The following is a 23,098-nucleotide window of genomic DNA, read 5'->3' on the forward strand; positions in this document are numbered from 1 at the left end:
GCACCTTCCACAATGGGTGGCTCGCGTATACGGACAGGACATGGCTGCGACAGGCTTCCCAAATCCACCTTCGCTTTTATAGCCGTGGTCTCTCATCTTGATTACACGAAGTAATTTACAATTACTACTCTGAAATATGAATTACATCTGTAATAATCACATACATGTAATAGAATGTTAATAGTACATTTCCCTTTTTTAGGAAATGACCTGTATGTATCTGTGTGACATCAATAAAAGGATCAAGTGCTGCATTATCTTTAGTTACATTGATAATATTTATTTATGGTGAAACAGTGGTGGAATATCGCTGTTGCTTTCGTATAAATGAAGCGGACATACCTGCGTGGCCGCGATCTAATCCTGTTTACATAAAGTAAACCTGCTCCCGAGCAGGTTTACGCTTACGGCTCTGTTGCTATGACAGCAAGTCCCGGATGAGCTTCGGGGAACCGAACGATCCAGGATCACGTGAAATCGTCAACAATCTAATCCAGCTAACTTACTTAGCGCGGTACGAAGAACAGGCCCCTGGTCACCAGGAATTAACTCAGCTGTTTGTCTTCAAACATTCACCATTATCATTAGTTACAAGGTTTTTTCTCATGACCTTCATCAAAAACAATTCCTTGTCATAGTTAACTAGCTACCTCTTAACATTGTAAAATACTCTGTACACTAAAATACACTAAAGATACACTGAAACACTCTTGGAATCACCTCCAACGGATGCAGGTTTCCAGCATTTCCAGAAACTAATTCCTCCTTTTTAGCCACACAAAAACTCTCTCCCATAACCTCCACTGGGACATCGTTAACAAAGGGGAAGATGAGTGAAGAAAAACAGAGTACCTTACATGCTGACAAGGTGATTGCTATCATGGTTAGACAACACTCAGACTGAAGGTTAGGGCAGACCAACAAGCATACAGACCAAGAAGGAGACAGAGGAATGGGTTGTTTTATGGAAAACACGTCATATATCCTCAATTAATCATGATCAGTGAGAAGTACATAACACCACTGCACTAAATATTGATTGAAACAGTTAGTAATTGAGTTAATAATGAAATATAAATAATGTTTATTTAAATTTTTGGGGGGGTAAATTACTGCTGTCCCTGAGAAATCAACATAACGGTATGGTTAAATGTCAAAGCATAGATAAGGCTGTGACACTCTACACTGACTATTGAATTTCAACTCGATTACCTCACTTGGAGAGTCATTAGTCATTTGTTATTGGCAAGTTGATAATCAGAGTAGACATTGGACCTGCTGTTGGAGGAGCACTTTGGTCTTTTTTTGTTTGTTTTCATTTGTTTTGAAATGTGACAAAAATTTTCAATTGAAACATATAAATAAGACAAAAAGTCATAAATGACAGTTGGTTTTTCAGTCAGAATCCCTTTGTCTGTTTCTCCTCTAAATTCTCTAATTCTCTATTTCACTGGGTAAACAGTTTCCACAGCTGGTTATACACTAGTTCTTTTTTTCTACGTATGGTAAGTGGGGGTAGTTTGACTCTGATCCACAGTCAGTGGGTAATTTGCAGCAGGTTGCTGTAGCATCTGCCAGCAGGTGGGCAGCAGCATCAGTTAAAACCAACTAAAACCACATATGCACTGCTGTAGATGCAGCAGCTGCAAGATTTTAAGCACATATAAGAATGAATGCAAGTTTAAATGTGTGCTCAAGGATGTTATTACTCAATCAAACTCCAATGACAAAATAATTGTATTTCACAAAACAGTTTACTGCTGCTTTGAGGGGGGTTGTGCTGTTCTCCTGTCTTTATGACTTATGTTGGGTCTAAACACACAAACCAGAGGCCAGAAACCGACTACTAACTTTAATAAAATAATCATAATAATAATAAAATCACTGTTTTTGTTGATGCACTTTGGTGCCTTGAAAAGACCAAATTGTTCTCAGCATACAAAGTTTTTGTAAAAGCCATCAAACTTTGTTATCTGTTGACACATAAAATTGTAATATTAAGTTAATGTATACCTACAAACAGTGAGTTGTTATTATTCCTTATTAGATTATGTGTCTCACTCTCAGGAAAAAAGCTTTACATGCAGTGAGAGTTACACGAGTAAAAGCTCGTGAAAACATATAAAGGACTTACTTACACTGTCCATAGACTATGTGTAAAACCATGGATATGTTGACTTTTGTTAATCATAATTAAATTTACTATGTAAATGATTAAAATATTGTAAAAAGATGCTGAAAGGTAATGTTAATGTTGCTCATGCACAGGTTTTGTGTTACATGTTTAAGAACCAGGGTTCACTGACAAGCTATGGCTTTCTAAGCCTATTTAAACAAATCACAGGGAGAAGTTTACATACGAGGTATAATAGACTGCACAGATAATGACTAAATGTTAGACTGACTTTACCACTGTTTCAGGTACACTCCACCAGTATTGCACTTAAACCTGAAAGTGTCATAAATGGCTGTTTTGCAGGCCAAATGAACTCAAAACAACTTTAAAAATATAAAAATAATCGTAAAATATTTTAAATTAAAAATAAAGACAGTGTTGAAAGCAGGAATTGAAATACTAGAAGTAGTTTTGAATTTCAAATTCAGTTTTATTTTTACAGCACCAAATCACTACAACAGTTTTCTCAGGGTACTTTATATTAAGGTAAAGATCGTACAACAAAGCAACAAAAAGAGAAAAAAAACAATCATATGACCCCTTTGAGCAAGCGCTTTGGTGACAGTGGGAAGGAAAAATTCCCTTTTAACAGGAAGAAACCTCCAGCAGAACCAGGCTCAGGCAACTGGTTGGGGTTAGGGGAGGAAGACTGGACGACCTTTTTGTGTTTTTCTAGGAGAAAACACAACAAGGGAGCACAAAACTGTGAGCGAAGAAAAAACTGGAGAGGAAGCATCCGGGAGGGCAGCTGAACCTAACTGAGAAGTAAGGCAAGGGATGTCAGTCTGAATAGAAAGCACAAGAGACAAAATACTAATAAGATGAAGCAGGAAGTCACAAAATACAGGAACAGAAAAGTGGACTCGACACAGAGAACAAGAGGACAGGAAAACAAACTCAGGAAACAAACTGTAATTACAAAAAGTTTACATTTTCAAGAACAAACGAAGCAGAAAGATGGAAAAGTGAAAAAAATAAACCACAAGCAAACTAAGAAACAAAATGAAGATATTTACCAACAACAGAACTTAAGAGTAAAAACCACAAAACCCTCGTTAGAAGACCGTCGGCTTTGACAGAAAATGAAAGAAACTGCTTCATTTTCCGCCGTCATGTTTATAACCATCGTAAAAATAAATCTTGTTTTCGCAGTTGTCATATGGCACATTGAACCTGTGGAGAAATAACTGATCAGCATGAATGTTCAATAATGTAAACCTTTGTTTCTTAGTTAGAGAATCCACTCCCCAAACCATGTTGTTTTCCAGAAACTTACAAATTCACATTTTAGTTTTGTCTGAGCATCTTCAGTTTGCAGATAATGCTCATAAAGTTTAAATATATTATTGTTTTTCTCTTTGTACAGTCAGCATGTCATGTGATTTTTCTGTCCCACCACCTGATTAAAGATCTGGGGGCGGTCCCTATGAAAGAGGATATAGTGTGTGAAACTGCAGCCTTCCCTAGGACACTCAAACATTCCTGCTGTAAGTACGCTGATGCTCTCTCCGTCTTTTTAATGTTCTCCTGTACACACTGCTGTGGATCTTTGCTAGATTCTGTCATCATTTAAGTCATTTCACAAAGGTCACAGGGCAAAGGTGAATGCTCTGTGTAACCTGGTGTTTTGGTTCTTACTTAAATATGCATCGTTTTAGTGTTTGCTGAACGTTTCCATTGGTTTTGATGAAGGTAAGGACTAAATCTAAAACAGAAATGTGCACGAGAGCTTTATATCAAAATAATTTTTTAAAGCTAAAGTGTATCTTAAGTTATTCATTTATTTTACATTTTACATTTTAAAGCACAACTTGCTTTTAAATCTGTTTTTGTTTGTTATACAGACGTTATGTATGGTGCAGTATTTAAAAGATTCTCCATCTTCTTTATGCCAAGCTAATTATTTATTCATTAGACTTAGACTGAACCACATCATGACTGTAGTGTGTTCATCACGTACACTAGCTGTGCTGTCAGTTCTGCCACTTTTACTCTGTCACAAATAATTATACGTAGAATGAACTGAGCACAGTTGGAACAGAGGGACATCTAACTCACATGTGCAACAAACCTGAACTCTCATTTTGGTCCTGCACATGCACATTAGCATCATCTCTGATCATTGGAACTTTGAAGTAGGTGAGCATTTCAAATCTTAAGATATTGGTTTATTTTTGTGTTCACCACTAATAGCTCCTTGTGCTTGGATCAGCGTGAGTCATTGTGATCTTCACTCTAAAGACTAAAGACTGACGTATGTCATGAAATGGTTTCGTTTAAAGAAATCAGCCAGTCAAGAGAAATGTGCAGGAGGATCAGCGGGGAACAGTCTGACATTCAGACAAATGGTTGAACATTTCTGGTTAAGAGTAATGCTTATAAAAATGTACAAATCTAACTAAAACGCAAATTACTGTTTATTATATTTGATGACTGATATTCTGGTGTCAGCTGTAGAAAAAATAAACTACTTTTGGATATTATGGATGTTTTTGTAGTTTAGGCTTAAGGAAGCATAAAATATGTCGTATTTTCACTCACTAGCTTTTTCTGGGACAATGGAAAAAGTAAAAAGTTTACCCTACATTAGTAATTATGAAAATGATTTTTAATATTTCTGACCTGACTGACAAGAACTGCAATTCCTATGCAAATTGCTTCTCTTTGATCTCTTTGCTTCTCTTCTTTGATCAAATATGTCAGAAAATACATGAACATAACTAAGAGTTACCGATGTTTAATGTAACCTTTACAATATGATGTGTTTGAGTTTTGACTGAGGTTTATCAGAAAATAAACCTTATATAAGTTATATAAATAACTAGCCCAGCACTGGGTCTCTTTTATTTACAGTAACCAAATCAATCAGAATCACAATACTTACCAATATCAAATGATGAGAATAGGAAGTCGAACACAGCGTAGAGAATCTGGTCATTTTTAAAACAATAAAATCCCTAAAAGACCACATGCAGACTCAATGCTTCACCTCTGAAACGCTCAAACGTTTCATTTGGATGGCCCTGGTATTTTGCATACCGTCTCAAAAATAGCATATATTTACCTTTTTTTTGTTACTTTGTTACTATACTTAAGTAGAATTTTTGTTATTTTTACTTTTACTCCCTATTTACTCCTAACTTTTTCAAAACAGGCCCATTAATTTTGGTTTGACAGATTTACTCCAAGCCTTCAAAGATCAGATGATTTAAGCCTAAACATTAACACATGAATGTGTTCCTGTGAATGTGTATTAATCACCAGGAGATGTTGCATGAAAAGAAATGAAAGACCCCAAATTGTGTGCCATATTGGGTTGTTAGTGGGGGGTGTTAAAGTGGGCTGGTGTTTTTGTTTAATTTATCTTTTTGGCACAACACAAGAACAACTGCAAGCTTAAGTTACTTCTGCATAGCTACCCCTACTGAAGACGAAAGGCAGTGACGTCTTGTCGCTGTGGCAGGTAACTTGAAGTGCAGCGTTTCTATCAGATCAACAAACATCAGCAAACACACAAACTGTTTGTGTGCCGTTTGTGTCACACTGTGTTGGCAGCTCAAGGTCAAGCTCCTGTATTTCACAGGGAGAGAAAAAGAGCTCACTTCAGTCAGAGATGGAGAAAAATAAGAAAGACATGACAGGCGAGGAAGAAGAGAGCTTAGATTTAAAGACAAAGACTGCTCAGTGGTGTTTGATAAACTGGACATGTAAAGCTTACAAGTCCTTATGTGTTTAAATCAGATGTTGGGTCTGTACAAGTTACATTATGTTTTTTCATATTACATATATATATTTCATATAACAAACTGGGGCAGACTAACTGTGTTATTTAAAGGTTACATGAAAATCCTCTGCAGGTTAGTGCAGGATAAACAGGTTAGGTTGCTACAATGTGTGACTGGTGCACAGTGGCTGTGGTTTCATGGTCAGAGTTCGGTTACATCAACTGTAGCAGAGATTCATATGATTTTAAGCTGATGATGCTGAGATCCATTGGCTGAATTCCACCTTCAACTTTAGAGTGTTTAATATAAACAGCATAAACAGCGTACTGTCAGTGTAAAGGATGGAAATCAGGCAAAAGAACTCATGAAACATCTGCTGACATCTGGTTGAATTCAGCTGTGTACATCCACAAACAGCAGCAGGTCAGCTGATCACAGCCTGCACACTAAGGAAATCTACTGGAGCTCTCAATAGAAATTATTGTGAGTTATGATTCTTTTCCCCACGCTGAGCCACTACTGCTGATTTTAGGCTACTCAAATTCCTGTTTAGAGGCAAAGTAACCCTCTACAATGGAGGCAACAGAAAATAGAGATGTGTTTTATTTTCCTTCTTTTTCTCTGCTCATGTTCTACTTAACCGATTCAAGCTGAGTGCATTTTTTAGAAATAAAATGTAGACTGAAATAAAGTTTGTATTGCTATCTACTAATATTATTTTTTTATGAAAATAATATAGCACATGGTTCAGTTGGCTTTGTATAAAAATAGTAGGGGTGCAACGATATTCGTATCGATATTGAACCGTTCGATACAGTGCTTTCGGTTCGGTACGCATATGTATCGAACAATACAACATTTGTAATTTATTTTATCAACTTTCCTTCTGACGATGCTGTCTGTGTTGAGCGCTCAGTGAATCTGTGTTCGACTACTCCGCCTAGGCTGCACTGTCGAGCGCAGATCCACTGAGCGCTCAACACAGACAGCATAGTCAGGAGGAAGAGCGCAGGGCAAGCTAGCGAGACAGAAGTTAAGCTCTCCTTGCAACATGGCAAATTGAACCTCCCCCACCCTCATTCACATCTGGCGTTTGGAATTATTTTGGTTTTCATGTGACGTATGACCCTGAAGGTAAGCGTGTCATGGACTAAAGTAAAACAGTATGTTGGATGTGCCACGCAATGCTCAATTACATGGGTGGGAGCTAGTGTGTTAGCGCAGTTAGCTCGTTAACGTGTTGGCCGTCTAGCCCCATGCACGGGGCGATCAGGGGTAGCTCGTTAACGGAGATTTGCCGTGTTGTGGCGTTAAGGTCATTTCAACGAGATTAACCTGAAAGCACTAGTGGGAACACAACGAATATGACTGCACATTTACGCCGACATCATCCTAGTGCAAAGACAAAAACAACAAGCATGCTACTAACTTTAGCCGAGTCATTTAGACAGCCGTTAGCACATGATTCTCCTTATGGGGACCTGATATGTTTAATATGCTGCTGAGAATATAGCCCAGAAGAAGCGGATAGTATAGCTTTTATTTTGAAAAGAGCCATTTCTCTGTAATAAACTCTCTTTTCCAAAGATGAGTGATTCCTAAATCAGATACAGGGCTCGCAAAATCGCTAGCCCGACGTCCTGGGGCTAGAGATTTTTCCAGTCGGGCTACCAAAATCTATCTCTTCCCTGCCCGTCGGGCTATTGTAGGAAGGAAAAATATATGTCAATGCTTTTGCATTCTTTCGGAAATGTAGCTGGGTAATTATGTCATTGGCATCGGTGAGCCACTGTCAATATGTGACATATTGAAATCGCGTTTGAATTTGCGCTTGTTTTTTGCTTTCACTTTGCAATCGTGTGAACTGTGTATAGAGAGCGACAGCACTGATCTGTGAGTGATGATAATTTGTGCACCAATTCCTCTGACATCGTCTTATCAATCGTTAGCTTACTACGCAAACATGACAAGTGAAATCTCCCGCAGCTTAAACATGTGAGAGGTTGATCGCGCAGAGAATCGCTGAGCTTATGTGAGTGCGTGTGTAAAAGCATTTCAGTTCTGCTGAGCCAAATAAGACAGGTCAGGGTGAAGAAGTGACAGCCAAAGAAAAGCTTACCACAAAACGGAAAAGTTATGACAAATCAGACTATAAGGCAAAAAGAAAGTGCAGCTTTATGGTTTCATGGACAAAAGAATTTCTGTGGCTGCAATATGATGAGCTATATAACCAGGGCTGCACATAAGTGGTCCGCAGGTGCGCATTCGCTGTCAAAATAAAAAACACGCACAAGGGTTAGGGTTAAATTTAAAAACTGTACTTTTGAGTTAAAATATATATTTATAATTTTAATAAATGACAAATTAAAAAGGCATGAACATTTTTTTTGTATCGAAAAAATATCGAACCGTGACACCAAAGTATCGAACCGAACCGATCCGTGAATTTTGTGTATCGTTGCACCCCTAAAAAATAGGTGGTAGAAATGTTCTTTAAGGAGCTACTTTTACTTTCTTACTTTGAGTACATTTCAGAGCCTGTACTTGAGTAAAGAAGTTGAAGCAGTACTTTGTATTATCTGCTCAGATACAGAGATGGATGCTGAAGCTAGCAGAACGATGGAGGTCGCGACGCTCGGCCGGCCCTTCAGCCTTGGGATGCTGTATGACTGCCGCCAGGATTTAGTCATACCTGGTAAGGATTCATGCGTAGTAACTCAATATACAGTGGTATGCAAAAGCTAATTAATTAACTTTTAATTAATTAATTTTCATGATTTTTCTTCATAAAGCATTGGTTGTTTGGATCAGCAATTCCATGTAAATATATCATATAGCAGATGAACACAATGATATTTGAGAAATGAAATGAAGTTTATTGGATTTACAGAAAGTGTGCAATAATTGTTTAAACAAAATCAGGCAGGTGCATAAATTTGGTCACCCCAACAGAAAAATTACATCAATATTTAGTAGATCCTCCTTTTGCAGAAATAACAGCCTCTAAACGCTTCCTATAGCTTCCAGTGAGAGTCTGGATTGTGGTTGAAGGTATTTTGGACCTTTCGTCTTTACAAAACATCTCCAGTTCAGTCAGGTTCGATATATTTTCAATAATATTCAGGTCTGGACTGAGATGGCCATTCCAGAACATTGTACTTGTTCCTCTGCATGAAAGCCTTAGTGGATTTTGAGCAGTGTTTCGGGTCGTTGTCTTGTTGAAATATCCAGCCTCAGTGCAAAATCAACTATGTCACTGATTCTTGAACATTGTTGTCAAGAATCTGCTGATACTGACTGGAATCCATGCGACCCTCATTTTAACAAGGTTCCCAGTCCCTGCACTGGCCACACAGCCCCACAGCATGATGGAACCACCACCATATTTTACTGTGTTTCTCTTTGAATGCTGTGTTCAGTTTCCGCCATGCATAACGCCCCTTGTTATGCAAGGGGTGCAAAGTGCGCTGAATAGTTAAACGATGCACAGTGACACCATCTGCAACAAGATGATGTTCTTGGTCTTTGTAGCTGTTCTCACCATCCTTCGCCTCTGATATCTAAGATTTTTCTTGAGCTGCCACTTTGGGCCTTAACTAGAACTGTGCTGTGGTCTTCCATTTCCTCAATATGTTCCTCACAGTGGAAACTGACAGCTGAAATCTCTGAGATAGCTTTTTGTATCCTCCCCTAAACCATGATGTTGAACAATCTTTGTTTTCAGGTCATTTGAGAGCTGTTTTTTTGAGGCTCCCATGCTGCCACTCTTCAAAGATGCAAAGAGGAGAAAAACTTGCAATTGGTCACTTTAAACACCGTTTCTAATGATTGGATTCACCTGTGTATGTAGGTCAAGGGTCAATGAGCTTACCAAACAAATTTTGTTTACCAATAATTAGTGCTAAAGGTAAACAAATCAATAAATGACAAGGGTGCCCAAATTTATGCATCTTCCTAATATATTAAGTTTTGCTTATAGTTTAAGTAACTATTGCACACTTTCTGTAAATCCTATAAACTTCATTTCACTTCTCAAATATCATTGTGTTCATCTGCTATATGATATATTTACATGGAATTGCTGATCCAAACAGCCAGTGCTTTATGAAGAAAAATCATGAAAATTATCAGGGGTTCCCAAACTTACCACGGTACGTGAACTAAAATCCACAATCCCATCATCAATTCTGAATAGAAATAAATATTGTTCTTGACATAAACACATTTGTTTTAATAAAAAGAAATCAAGAATGTTACAAAATACAGTAAATGTGAAAACTGATGAGTGCACCACTGTGGTTCAGTGGTTAGCACTGTAGCCTCAGGGTACTTGGTTTGAAATCAGGCCGGGCCCTTTTTGAGTGGAGGCATGCATGTCAGGTTAACTGGTGATTCTAATTTGGCCCCATGTGTAAATGTGAGCATGAATGGTTGTCTGTCCCTATGTGCTGGTCCTCCAGCACAGTGTACTATGACAGATAAGACATATAACACTGAACTGATAAGTAGAACTGGAAAATGGATGTATAGAGGGAGGGATGTGAAAATTGTTCAATGTGGAAAAAAATTAGACTAATGCCAGCTGTCTGTGAACAATATGCTGTGTTTACCAGACTTGGAGACACCCAAAGTGTCATAAGCATGTGTCACGCAACTTACAAAAGTAAAGATTATACACTTTAACAAATACTTAAAACTAAGGATATTTCCTGTACTGTTATTATTTTAGCTAGCTTTACAAGTTCAGTTTTCTTTTTAAATGCCTTTTTTTTTTTAGCTCACTGAAGTTTATCTTCACGACTTGTCTTTGTTCAATTTTAGTTAAATATATTAACTTTAGTGCACAGATGCTCATTTTAAGCCACCATCTGCATTCCAGTGGCAAGAGGTGCTATTTAGTGAAATTTAGTGAAAATGTTTTAAAATGTAAAAGTAAAACATCATAGTTTAAATGTAATGTACAGACTTAATTTTTTTTTTGACAATGAATGTAATTTATGGGCTGGATTCAAATTGTCAGTGGGCTCTGAGTTAGAAACATACACTTATGGGATGTTGTGGAAGTCTTTAACTAATTTAACTGATAATGCTTTCACTATAAAACGCAGAGGACTTTTTAGACAGGCAGTTGTTACTTGTATTTTTGTTTCTATCTATTTTCGCCAAAAATAAATGGTAACATATTTTACAGGAATGACACTGTGGGACTGTAATGACCTGGAAAAAGATAGACGAGAACAAGAACAACCTAACACTGAATCTGAAATAGTTGCATCTGAATCAATTGAGGACAAATCTTCAGCATTAAATGTTGAGGCATCCCTGAAGGCAAGTTTCTTGGGAGGACTGGTTGAGGTTGGAGGATCAGCCAAATATCTCAATGATCACAAAACATCCAAATACCAGGCCAGAGTGACACTGAACTACAAAACTACAACAAAGTTCCAGGAACTGTCAATGAATCACCTTGGAAGAGGCAACGTAAAACATCCCTATGTTTTTGAGCAAGGAATAGCAACACATGTAGTCACAGGTATCCTTTATGGGGCTCAAGCTTTCTTTGTGTTTGACCGTGAGGTTTCTAAAGGGGAAACTCATCAAGACATCCAGGGCAGCTTGAAGGTGATGATCAAGAAGATCCCCTTGCTTTCCATAGAGGGTGAAGGTTCCCTGAAAATGGAAGATAAGGACAAAAACAGTGTTGAGAAATTCTCCTGCAGATTCTATGGAGACTTTTGCCTTAAGAAACCTCCAACAACATTTCAGGAAGCTGTAGAAGTCTACAAAAGCCTTCCAACATTACTAGGAACCAATGGCGAAAAGGCTGTACCAATGAAGGTCTGGCTGTTACCTTTGACAAGTTTAGATTCTTGTGCTGCTAAACTCGTCCGTCAGATAAGTATAAGATTAGTTCAGGAATCACAGAGCGTCCTGGAGGATTTCAGTGAACTGGAAACAAGGTGTAACGATGCACTGAGAACTTCCACTGTCCAACAGTTCCCACAGATTAGCAAAAAACTGACAAGTTTTAAAGAAATGTGTTCCGAGTTCAAGCTGGGATTTCAGCAGATGTTAGCGAAGAGACTACCATCAATCAGAGGAGGAGGAGAAGAGGAGGCTGAACTCGCTGAGATCCTGAAGAAGAGACATTCTTCACCTTTCAACAGCAAAAACCTGACTGAGTGGATGGACTGTAAAGAAAGAGAAATCAGTATCTTAAAGTCTTTCACCAACATGATGAAAAACACCAAGACTGTCCCATCTCAGAATAATCTACATGAGGAACTTCTCAGTGTAGAGCATGGCCTGTGTTTTGTTTTCACCTCACTGGGGAAGGATGAACCGTACCTCTCAGCTTTATCAGACTACCTGAGAGAAACAACCAAAACAGACGTTCACGTTTATCATACTTACAATGTAGAGAAGGAACAATGGTACCTTTCAAAAGAAGTAGCAGATGATATGAGGAAGGAAGCAAAACTCTTCAGTGATTTTGCAGAGGCCAACAAGGAAAACAAGAACATTAAGTTCCTTACAGTGGGGTTAACTAATGAGACACAGGAAGGTTCCAGCATCTACCTTTATGAAGGTGGATTTGCTGTCAGTGAGAACTTTGAGCCTCCTTCAAAGCCTGAAACTGTGACTGCAGCTGACATAAACCACAACAGTGTGACACTGAAGATTTCTCCACCCAGATTTGGAGCGGAGAACATCACCTCCTACTCTGTTGAGTACTGTGTCAGTGGAGAGGATGGATGGCAGCAAAAGACAGAAGCAAAGGCTGAAGAAGTCACAGTGAGAGATCTGAAGCCAAACACAGAGTATGTGTTCAGATGCAGAGCAGTGACCTCAGCAGGTGTCGGACCAGCTAATGTAATCAGTGATGCCATTAAAACTTTACCCTGCAGCCCTCCTGGAAATCCTCAAGCTCAGCCATATTCAAGTGAGATATCAGTTAGCTGGGAGAAACCTGCTGAGCTTGGAGAGGATGTCCAGATACTGAGTTACATAGTGGAATACGCAAAAACAGATAGCAGCTCAACAATAAATGACCTCGAGTGGAATCAAGCAATTTCAGGAGGTGAGAAGGCCATCATTTCAGGGCTTCAGTCAGAGACACAATATGCAGTCAGGGTCAGATGTGACTGTGGTGTAGATGGAAGAAGCAAGGAAAGCATCATTGTTAATGTCTGCACAACAAAGCGTGAATTTGCACGTCTTGCTGAGTACCTAAAACATATCAGCAAGAAAACAAACTCAAAGCTGCCCCCAGTTTACAAACTGCCCCTGGAAGAAGAAGATATGGACATGGATGGATGTCGGAGGTATATCTTTGGCAAAGAAAGCATGAGGCAGAATCGCACAATAATGCTTCTTGGAGCAACAGGATCAGGAAAGTCTACTCTCATCAATGGAATGATCAACTACATTGTTGGTGTAGAGTGGAACGACGGTTTCAGATTTAAGTTAGTTGATGAGGATCCAACCAGTTCACAAGCTCACAGTCAGACATCTGAAGTCACTGTGTATGAAATCCACCACCAGGAAGGCTTTAAAATCCCGTTCTCCATGACCATTGTTGACACTCCAGGTTTTGGAGATACAAGAGGAGTAGCAAGAGACAAGGAGATCACAGAGCAAATCCGCAGGCTTTTCACCTCTCCTAATGGAGTCAGTGAGATTGATGCAGTGTGTTTTGTTACTCAGGCCTCTCTTGCACGACTAACAGCAACACAGAGATATGTGTTTGACTCGGTGCTCTCCATTTTTGGCAAAGATGTTGCAGAGAACATTGAAATGCTGGTGACTTTTGCTGATGGCAAAGAACCACCAGTTCTTGAGGCAATAACCGTTTCTGCAGTCCCGTGTCCAAAAAATGAGTTAGGGCTTCCGGTTCACTTCAAGTTCAATAACTCAGCATTATTTGCAGACAACAGATGCAACAGAGACTGTGAAGTGGATTTTGATGAAGATGATGCCAGCTTTGATGAAATGTTTTGGAAGATGGGAGCCAAGAGTATGGAGAAGTTCTTCACTGCTTTGGGTAAAATGGAAACCAAAAGCTTGCTAATGACCAAAGAAGTCTTAAAGGAGCGCAAACAGCTTGAAACAGCCATCGAAGGTTTGCAGCCACAAGTTAGAACTGGATTAGCAAAGCTTGAAGAAATTAAGACAACCAAAGAAAAGATCAAAGAGTATGAAGCAGTCATAACTTCAAATGAAAACTTTGAGATTGAGGTGGATGTTATTAAACCAGTCCAAAAACCAATCACAGAGAAAGGAGCATTCATCACCAACTGCCAGAAATGTTCAATAACATGTCACTACCCATGTGCAATAGCACAGGATAGTGAGAAACGTGGCTGTGCATCAATGGATAAGAACGGGATGTGCACTGTCTGTCCTGGAAAATGCATTTGGAGTGTGCATTTCAATCAGACATACAGTTGGGAGTATGTTCAAGTGAAAGAGAAGCAGACAGTGCAAGAGCTGAAACGCAAGTATGAAACAGCTAATAAAGAAAAGATGACTGTTCAGGAACTGATTGAGAGGCAGGAAGAGGAGATTGTTCACCTTCAGGACATGATGGTGTCCCTCATGGATCAGTCAGCTCACTGTATAACTCGACTGCAAGAGATCAGCCTGAGGCCAAACCCTCTGACCACCCCAGAGTACATTGACATGATGATTGAGGGAGAAAGATCAGAGGCCAAAGAGGGTTACCAGGCTCGAATCAAATCTTTGGAGGCAATGAAGGAGAGGGCAAATCTTATCTCCAAGGTAACGCGACGAGACAAACTTTCAAAAACGGAGGAGGAATTATCCGAGGAAAGAAAGGAGAAGAAGGAAAAGAAAGGCTTTGTTAAGAAAGTTCTAAATTTCTTTGGATATTCAGGTTAATATTACGAAGGTCTACAGATATGTCAGCAGCATTAAGAGGACATTAAATGATTTAAAAGAAAACTCCTGGATTCAATAAATATGTTACAATTGAACCTTTTTCCAAGTCAAACTAAAGTTATCATGATGTCAGGACTTAAAATTCCATTTTCAGGGTGTGAAAAGACTTTCATTGTAATTTTTCCACAGCTACTTAATAGATCAAAAGCCAAACTAATGTGAATGCCATGTCATATCTAAAAGATTTAGTAGTCTCTGACAGGTGTAGCATTGGTTCTAGACAGATCCTTAAAGGCTGAACCTAAGTAACATTTCCTGCTCCTTGTAGTAATAAAACTTATAGTACTTAACACACTGAATCTTTAGAATCACATACACGAAAAGATAAATAAATTTGAATTAGGGATTTGGCAGTTTCTTGTCATTAGGATGATTTGTTCTTAATTTTACATCATTTGGTAGTTTGGATTGAAGCAGAATTTACTCGTGAAATATGTTGTCACTTTTTAAATTATAACAGATTTTTTGTGATTTATATGTTCAATGTGAATCAGAAATATTTCTACAAATGCTGAATTAAAATCCCATTTAAATTTGATTATTAAAACGGGTGAGCTCAAATGTTATGATTAAGATGTGATAATAAATTATCCTTTTGGATATGTGCTGCTGTATTTTGTCTCAAGTTGTTTTTAATTTCTAATCTTTTATATCTGTATATTACATTTCTACATTACAGTTCAAAAAAGCGCCCCTTCGACAGCCAAACGCATCTGTTCTCTGATTGGATTGTTACATTTGTGATTGACATGACATTGACCAATCACATTAAAGGAAGAAAAATAGGGTTGCAGGGTTTTTTTTTTTTGGCTAAGTCCACGCACAAATCTTTTTTGCACACACACAAATCTTTTTTACACATACAAATCCTGATTTACAAGTACAAAATATTTATGACCACATTTTGAGCCCATACTCCCCCCTCTTCCCAGCGTGAAGCGGAAAAAACGTGCAAGAGAGAGGGTGAGAGAAAGAAAAAAACCCCATGGCTGGCAATAAGGAGCCGGCTCGCGTCGTTCACGTCAAAGACCCGGCTCTAAGAGCCATTTCGTTCACGACTGACCCATCACTACTCATCAACAAATACACGTAGATTAATTTAACATGAAACGGACTGCGTCCACAACAAGTCAGTACAGCTGTGAATATGGCCAATTCTCAGTTACCAGTCAATGATAAAATAATAGCTTTTATTTTCTGCTTGCATCAGTCAACCACTCATCCAGAGGATCTTCAATCCTAGAAAATTCCTTCTCCTCATTTGATAATGTCTGTCATCCTTCCATGCCCTGGTAACTGGCCCATCCAGAGCTGTATGATTTTGAAATATACATACAACTAGCCAAACCACACCTTGATCACACCAACCCTTTTCAATCCTGAGGATGTCCAACGCCATCCTAGTCTGGACTGTGAAAGGTGACTTTAACGCCGACTGTTCTCTAGCATATCGAGACTATCTCTCCACACCGTTACATATTCCATATGTACGGGGTACGACCCCCCTTGGTCGTGGCGTGTGGATATTTCTTTAAGACACTCCGGCACGCCCGGCTACACCCCACAGCATACGTATAAAACAGCTGTGCAGACGTGACACCGGTGATTTTACTTTTCCTTTATTTATTTTACTTTTCCATTATTTTTTCACGAGCAGCACTTGTCTCCTTGTGTACGACCGACAAACCTTACTGGACATAAAAGACGGTCTTTCTTATAACTTTCCGGAGTTCAACTTCTGCAACACGGACGCTCCGTTTGCAGACCCCCCATTCATCTCACCTGAGATGCCTTTGTTCTCTGTCCCTGGAGGCCGCAAACGCCGACGCAGAGGGAGAAGATCTGGCGTTCTGGTTCGACTGAGACGGCGCACTAACAGACCGCCATTACCCAGTTTATTACTGGCTAATGTGCAGTCTCTGGAGAACAAGCTGTGCAAGCTTCGGGCACGGATCTCATTCCAGCGAGAGATGCGGGACTGCTGCGTGATCTGCTTCACAGAAACCTGGCTATCGGACAAGGTACCGGACTCCGCAACACAACTACCGGGGTTCTCTGTGCACCGCGCGGACAGGTCACAGAATCTTACTGGGAAAAGCAGAGGCGGTGGTGTATGTTTCATGATCAACAACAGCTGGTGTGATTAAGCGAACGTGCACCCGGTCAAATCCTTCTGCTCACCGGACCTGGAGTACCTGATGATTAAGTGCCGGCCATTCTGGCTACCGAGGGAATTTACAGCAGTGATTATTACGGCTGTTTACATTCCCCCACAAGCCGACACTGACCGTGCACTCAGGGAACTGTACAGCGCGATCAGCAGCGAGGAAACCGCACACCCAGAGGCAGCGTTTATCACAGCCGGAGACTTTAATAAGGGAAACCTGAAGAAAGTCTCACCCAAACTCCATCAACACATCCATTTTAACACTCGTGGAGAACGGCTACTCGACCACTGCTACACCTCTTTCCGGGATGCGTACAAAGCCCTCCCCCGCGCCCCATTCGGCCAATCAGATCACTGCTCCATCCTGCTCCTGCCCGCCTACAGGCAGAAGCTGAAACAGGAAGCTCCAACCCGGAGGGAGGTGCACTGTTGGACGGACCAATCGGAGTCTGCGCTGCAGGACTGTTTTGATCACGTGGACTGGGAAATGTTTCACGTAGCCGCTAGGGACATTGATGAGTACACAGACTCAGTCTGTGGATTTATCAGGAAATGCGTGGAAGATGTCGTCCCATCCAGAACAGTTAAATCCTTCCCAAATCAAAAACCCTGGATTAACGGAGATGTTCGCGCGGCACTGGCGGCACGGAACACCGCCTTTGCCTCCGCGAACACATCGGACTACAAACACGCACATTACCAACTCCGGAAGACGATCAAAGCAGCCAAACGTGAGTACAGGGACAGGGTGGAGCAACAGTTTGACAACCCTCGGAGTATGTGGCAGGGACTAAACACGATCACAGACTTTAGAGGGAAAACCAGCACACCGCAGACCACGGCCTCTCTGTGTGAGGATCTAAACGTATTCTACGCTAGATTCGACACAGCGAACACCATGAGACCGGACAGTGTGCGCACCGCGGATGACGTCAGTGCGCACACTGTGTCTGAGGAGGATGTGCGGAAGTGCTTCAGGAAGGTGAACGCGCGCAAAGGTACTGGTCCGGACGGGATTCCCGGCCGCGTCCTCAGGTCATGCGCGGCTCAGCTGGCTGGAGTGTTCACGCACATCTTCAACCTTTCCCTCTCTCTGTCTGTAGTCCCAGCCTGCTTCAAAATGGCCACCATCGTCCCTGTACCCAAATCCTCCACCATCTCCTCATTGAACGACTGGCGACCTGTAGCCCTGACCCCCATCGTGAGCAAATGCTTCGAGAAGCTGGTCAGGGACTTCATCTGTTCTGCACTACCCGACTCACTGGACCCTCTACAGTTTGCATACCGCCACAACAGGTCCACTGATGATGCCATAGCCCTGACACTACACACTGCCCTGTCACACCTGGAGAAGAGAGACACGTATGTGAGAATGCTGTTTGTAGATTACAGCTCAGCATTCAATACCATCGTTCCCTCGAAGCTGGACAGGAAACTGCAGGATCTAGGACTGAGCAGCTCCCTCTGCAGCTGGATCCTTAGCTTCCTGTCTGACAGACGCCAAGTGGTCAGACTGGGCAGCATCACCTCATCCCCCATCACACTGAACACTGGTGCTCCACAGGGGTGTGTACTGAGCCCTCTCCTGTACTCACTCTACACCTACGACTGCACAGCCACTAACAACTCCAACATCATTGTGAAGTTTGCGGATGACACTACAGTGGTGGGTCTTATCACCAAAGGTGATGAGATGGCTTACAGGGAGGAGGTCAGCGCCCTGACCCACTGGTGTCAAGACAACCATCTCACCCTCAACGTCGCAAAGACAAAGGAGTTGATAGTGGACTTCCAGAGGTGCAGAGAAGTACACACCCCCATCACCATCAACGGCGCTGCTGTGGAGAGAGTGAGCAGCTTCCGGTTCCTTGGGGTACATCTGGCTGAGGATCTTACGTGGTCAGTACACATAAACAAAACAGTGAAGAAGGCGCAGCAGCGCCTCTTCTTTCTCAGGAGACTGAAAAGATTCGGCATGAGCCCCCGCATCCTCAGGACCTTCTATCACTGTGCCATTGAGAGCATCCTCACTGGATGCATCACCACCTGGTATGGCAACAGCACCGCCTACAACTGCAAAGCTCTCCAGCGAGTAGTGCGGTGCTCTGAACGGATAATTGGAGGTGAGCTTCCCTCCCTCCAAGACATCTACAGGAAGCGCTGCCTGAGGAAAGCGGGGAGGATCATCAAGGACTCCAGTCACCCCAGCCATAAACTGTTCAGACTGCTTCCATCAGGAAGGAGGTTCTGCAGCATCCGGTCCCGTACCAGCAGACTGAGAGACAGCTTCTTCCATCAGGCCATCAGACTGCTGAACACGTCATAGACACCTCAGCTTCACTACTGGAACTTCAACATTATGCACTACACACTGTACAGTAATGCCACTGTTTTGCACATGTCTCAACTCTGTATATTTTTATATATTTATTATTGTTTACTCTATTTAATTTGTAAAATATGTGTACACACACACACACACACGTAGAAAAACATTTAGTATACACATCCAGAAATGCATACACTATTATATATTGTACATATATTTATTAGTTTCAGGTTGGCCATTCTTGTATTTTGCTCGTTTGTGTTGTTGTGTTTTGCACATCTCTGTTGCTTGTGGGGCTCGCACATAAGAATTTCACTCGCATGTGCTGTGCCAGTGTGCCTGCACATGTGATGTGACAATAAAAGTGATTTGATTTGATTTGATCGTTGATCTCCACATGTTGTGTGTGTGCGAAAGAGTGCTTACCTTGAGAGTACTGTGTGTGTGCGTCTATTGGAGTGTGCTTCAGCATCCTCCGTGGGCGATGTATTTCTCCCTTCTAGGTCCCGTGGTAGCCCCGGTATTCCCCTGATATCCCTTAGCTTGGTTCCCCCTAGCTGGCCCTTGCTTCCCCTTGGTTGGTCCCCCTTCCCCGGTATATCGCCTCGAAAAAAAACAGGCTTATGCTGCCAGCTAGCGAGTAGCTCGGCTACAGTGTGGAAACACGGCAGGGACACGGCTTCAGCGTTCAAGCTTACGCTGTCGCCTTGGCATTGTGCAGCTCGGCTGCTACGTGTGTTAACACAGAGGGGATACGGCTTCAGCGTTCCAAACGTTCGCTGTTGGCCTGCTTAACACTGTGGGAATAAACAGTGGGGAATTAGGCTACGGTTCATGTCGGCTATCGTTAGCCGGCCTGCGAGTAGCATTCCAGACGGCTAGCCTGTCTGGCGAGTTGCCCGCAGCTCGCGGGTTAACGCCGCCAGCAGGGCTCCGCTCGTAGCTCGGCTACATTGGGGAAATGTGTCAGAGTTCCAAGCATATGCTTTTACCTGTCAGCACTGTGACACCAGTGTTGCCAACTCCTCAGTAAGGAAAATCGCTATTGGTTGTCCTAAAAGTCGCTAGAAGTAGCTAAATGACGTCATCGCCTAATTTGCATAATTGGTCATGCTAATCTAATTGTAACCTATGTTGTTGGAGAGAGAAATGACATCGTGGAAGAGACATAAAGTGAGTAAAAAACGTCCTAAATGCATTTAGAGTTTATTTAGAACTACAAATTAAATTTCTTATAGCAATTATTGCTTTTTTTTTAATGTCACAATTCCAACCCTGCTTGGACCGGCAAAAGTGACCCAAAATAGGCACTCTGGTGGAGTTACTTTGTGTGTGTGTGTTTATAAGTAGTTTTAAACCTTGTGATCCACAAAAAAGCATAAGAGTAAAAGAAGAACTGACTGCGTTACAGCACCCGCTGCTTGTTGAGAGTAAAAGCGATACGCACTTTCACATCTTTTTTTAGCGACTTTTTTTCTTAAAGTTGCTAAGGGGTCTGAAAACTCGCTAAGTATAGCGACAAAGTCGCTAAGTTGGCAACACTGTGTGACACAGGAGCTAATAAACAGTGGAAGGGGAGTTCAGGTTGCGGCTAGCGCCGGCTACCTGTTAGCACTTCCTGGTTAGCGTGTGACCCCGCCCCCTTGCTTGGTAGCAGAAGTATGGCAGCCCGCATGTCCCAAACATGTCTGTGTATGGTATTTTTGCCTTTTATGGTAGGCACGAGCAGTATGGCTGTGCCTGGGTGAAAAAGGGCACATATCTGACTAATGTGAAAGCAGCCTAGAGCATGCTGTGCTGGCTGACGTGGCTGCTGCTTGCGTGCACTGCTTTGTTGCCAGGGCAGTCTAGGCAGACCGTGCTGGGTTTGAAAGCATTAAATGGCCTGCCCCTCCCCCTTCTCCTGCCTCCAAAAATGAGAGAGCAGGCTACTATGGGGAACATGGCTGCCACTGCTGTGACACCAGTTAGGCAGGCCATGGGCTGGGTCCTCTCCCACACCTGTTGCTGATTTACTGCTGGCCCCTCCCACAGCGTCCCTGGGCATGGAGAGCCCACCCCAATCCTGTGCCTCTCAGGCTAAATGAGGATGATGGCTGCAGCGTTCCCTCCCAGGGCCCCGCCTCTGCGAGGCCTGAGTCGGTAGAGGTTGATTATCGTGAAGTGTTGAGGAAGCTTCAATCCCCTCTGGCTGCCACTGGGGTAGGGTCCGGACGGGTGTCTGGGTTCCCTAGTTCTGGGGCCCTCCCACGGCATTCCCTCCCGTGGCCCCGCCTCCTTGAGGCCTGGGCTGGTGGAGGTTGATGGTCAGGAGGTTGATGTTTATGACGCTTGGCTCCGGTCAGACGACTAGGGTTGCCTGATGGGACTGTCTGTCTGGCCTGCAGCCACCTCGCTTTAAAGAAGCTGAGGGGCCTCTGCAGGCGTGCAGAGACCGCCGTGTTCGGTTGAGGTGGGGAGGACTTGGAGCCTAGGCTCAGCTGTCCTCCAGCCGCTCTCCTCCCTCCTGATATCCTTTGAGTTGGGCCTAGTGGCCAGCTCCTCTTGCACGCGCTTCGCCGGTTCATACGGCAGTCGGACCTCACTGCGTCAGACAGCTCGGCCAGCAGTTGACAGTTCTCCAGCCTGCGGCGCTGGCTCTCTGTCTGGCACATTGCCCAAATGTTGCGGGTTACGTGGCCGGCAGGGCCCGCTCAGTGAGCTGACACCCCCGATGAGTCACGTCCCTGGCTGCACTGCAGCTCTGGGCAGTCTTCCCCTGGCATGTTGCCTGCATTCGCCGGCTTACACGTCAGTTGGACCTCACGGCAGCGAGTGTGCGTTCTCCTGCCTATTTTGGCCGGATTCTCTCTGGCATGTCAGCTGCTGCAGCTCCTGGCTGTGTTCCCTTGGCGTGTTGCCTGCGCTTCGCCAGTTTACACGCCAGCCGGGCCTCACTGTGTCTGATTATTTGGCCGGCGAGTGGGTGTTCTCCGGCCTGCGACGCTGTGCATGGGTGTCTCGTTTTCGGAGTCCACTCTTGCTGCTCCTTTGTCTGCGGACAGCGCTAGCAACCGCTCTGCCCTGGGGCGGACCTTCGGGTTGAGTCCCCACTTGGCTTTCAGTGGGCTAGAACGCCAGCCTCCCCATCTGCGGATGGCTGGGTGGCTCCGTGGTTGGACGGACCCTACAGGTTGCTTCCCTGCCTTGGCCCTGCGTCTTTGCAGCTGTGCTGCTGCTGTGTTCCTCTGGCGTGTAGCCCGCGGTTCGCACGCCAGTCGGACCTCGCTGTGTCTGATAAGTCAGCCGGTGAGTGGGTGTTCTCCTGCGCGCAGCGCTGGCTCTCTGTCTAGTGGGTTGCCCCTGTATCGCGGGTCACCTGGCCAGAGCCGGTGCTCAGTGAGCTGACACCTCCCGTCTACCCGTTAGTGTCTCATCAGGCCCACTCTGCTGGCCCCCTGTCTATAGACACCGCGGAGTGGTTGCTGTGCCCTAGTGATGAACCTTGGGGTGCCACTTGGGCCCTCAGTGGCCTGAGCCACCAGCACCTCCCCTGTTGTGGATGGTCCAGGTCAGCTGCTCTACTCCTGGGACAGGCCCTGGGCCTCATCCTACCTCGGCCATCCTCTGAGTGGCCGAGCTGCTGCGACAGGCTCTCTCTCTCTCCTTGGCTGTGTATCACTGCCTAGTGCCAGGCGGGGATCTGTTGTGACTTGACTTCTCCAGCTGGCGGCTCCGCCTTCCCTTCTGGGGCGTCATCC

General features: G+C 43.0%; 1 protein-coding gene across 1 annotated transcript; it reads left to right on the forward strand.

Moving 5' to 3' along the window:
• The first annotated feature begins 3,587 nt into the window (after positions 1-3,587).
• On the forward strand, positions 3,588-15,476 carry LOC113010188 (uncharacterized). Its single transcript, XM_026149137.1, has 3 exons — positions 3,588-3,663; positions 8,489-8,596; positions 11,093-15,476. The coding sequence occupies exons 1-3, from the start codon at positions 3,603-3,605 to the stop codon at positions 14,800-14,802; spliced, it is 3,879 nt and encodes a 1,292-aa protein (XP_026004922.1). The 5' UTR covers positions 3,588-3,602; the 3' UTR covers positions 14,803-15,476.
• The last annotated feature ends 7,622 nt before the right edge of the window (positions 15,477-23,098 follow it).

This window comes from Astatotilapia calliptera, chromosome 18 (genome assembly GCF_900246225.1).
Source record: "Astatotilapia calliptera chromosome 18, fAstCal1.2, whole genome shotgun sequence".
Taxonomy (NCBI): domain Eukaryota; kingdom Metazoa; phylum Chordata; class Actinopteri; order Cichliformes; family Cichlidae; genus Astatotilapia; species Astatotilapia calliptera.

Coding starts and splice junctions, on each gene's coding strand:
- LOC113010188 (XM_026149137.1), top strand. CDS start 3,603: ATGAAAGAGGATATAGTGTGTGAAACTGCAGCCTTCCCTAGGACACTC. Junction 3,664..8,488: donor GACACTCAAACATTCCTGCT/GTAAGTACGCTG, acceptor TTATCTGCTCAG/ATACAGAGATGGATGCTGAA. Junction 8,597..11,092: donor CCAGGATTTAGTCATACCTG/GTAAGGATTCAT, acceptor CATATTTTACAG/GAATGACACTGTGGGACTGT.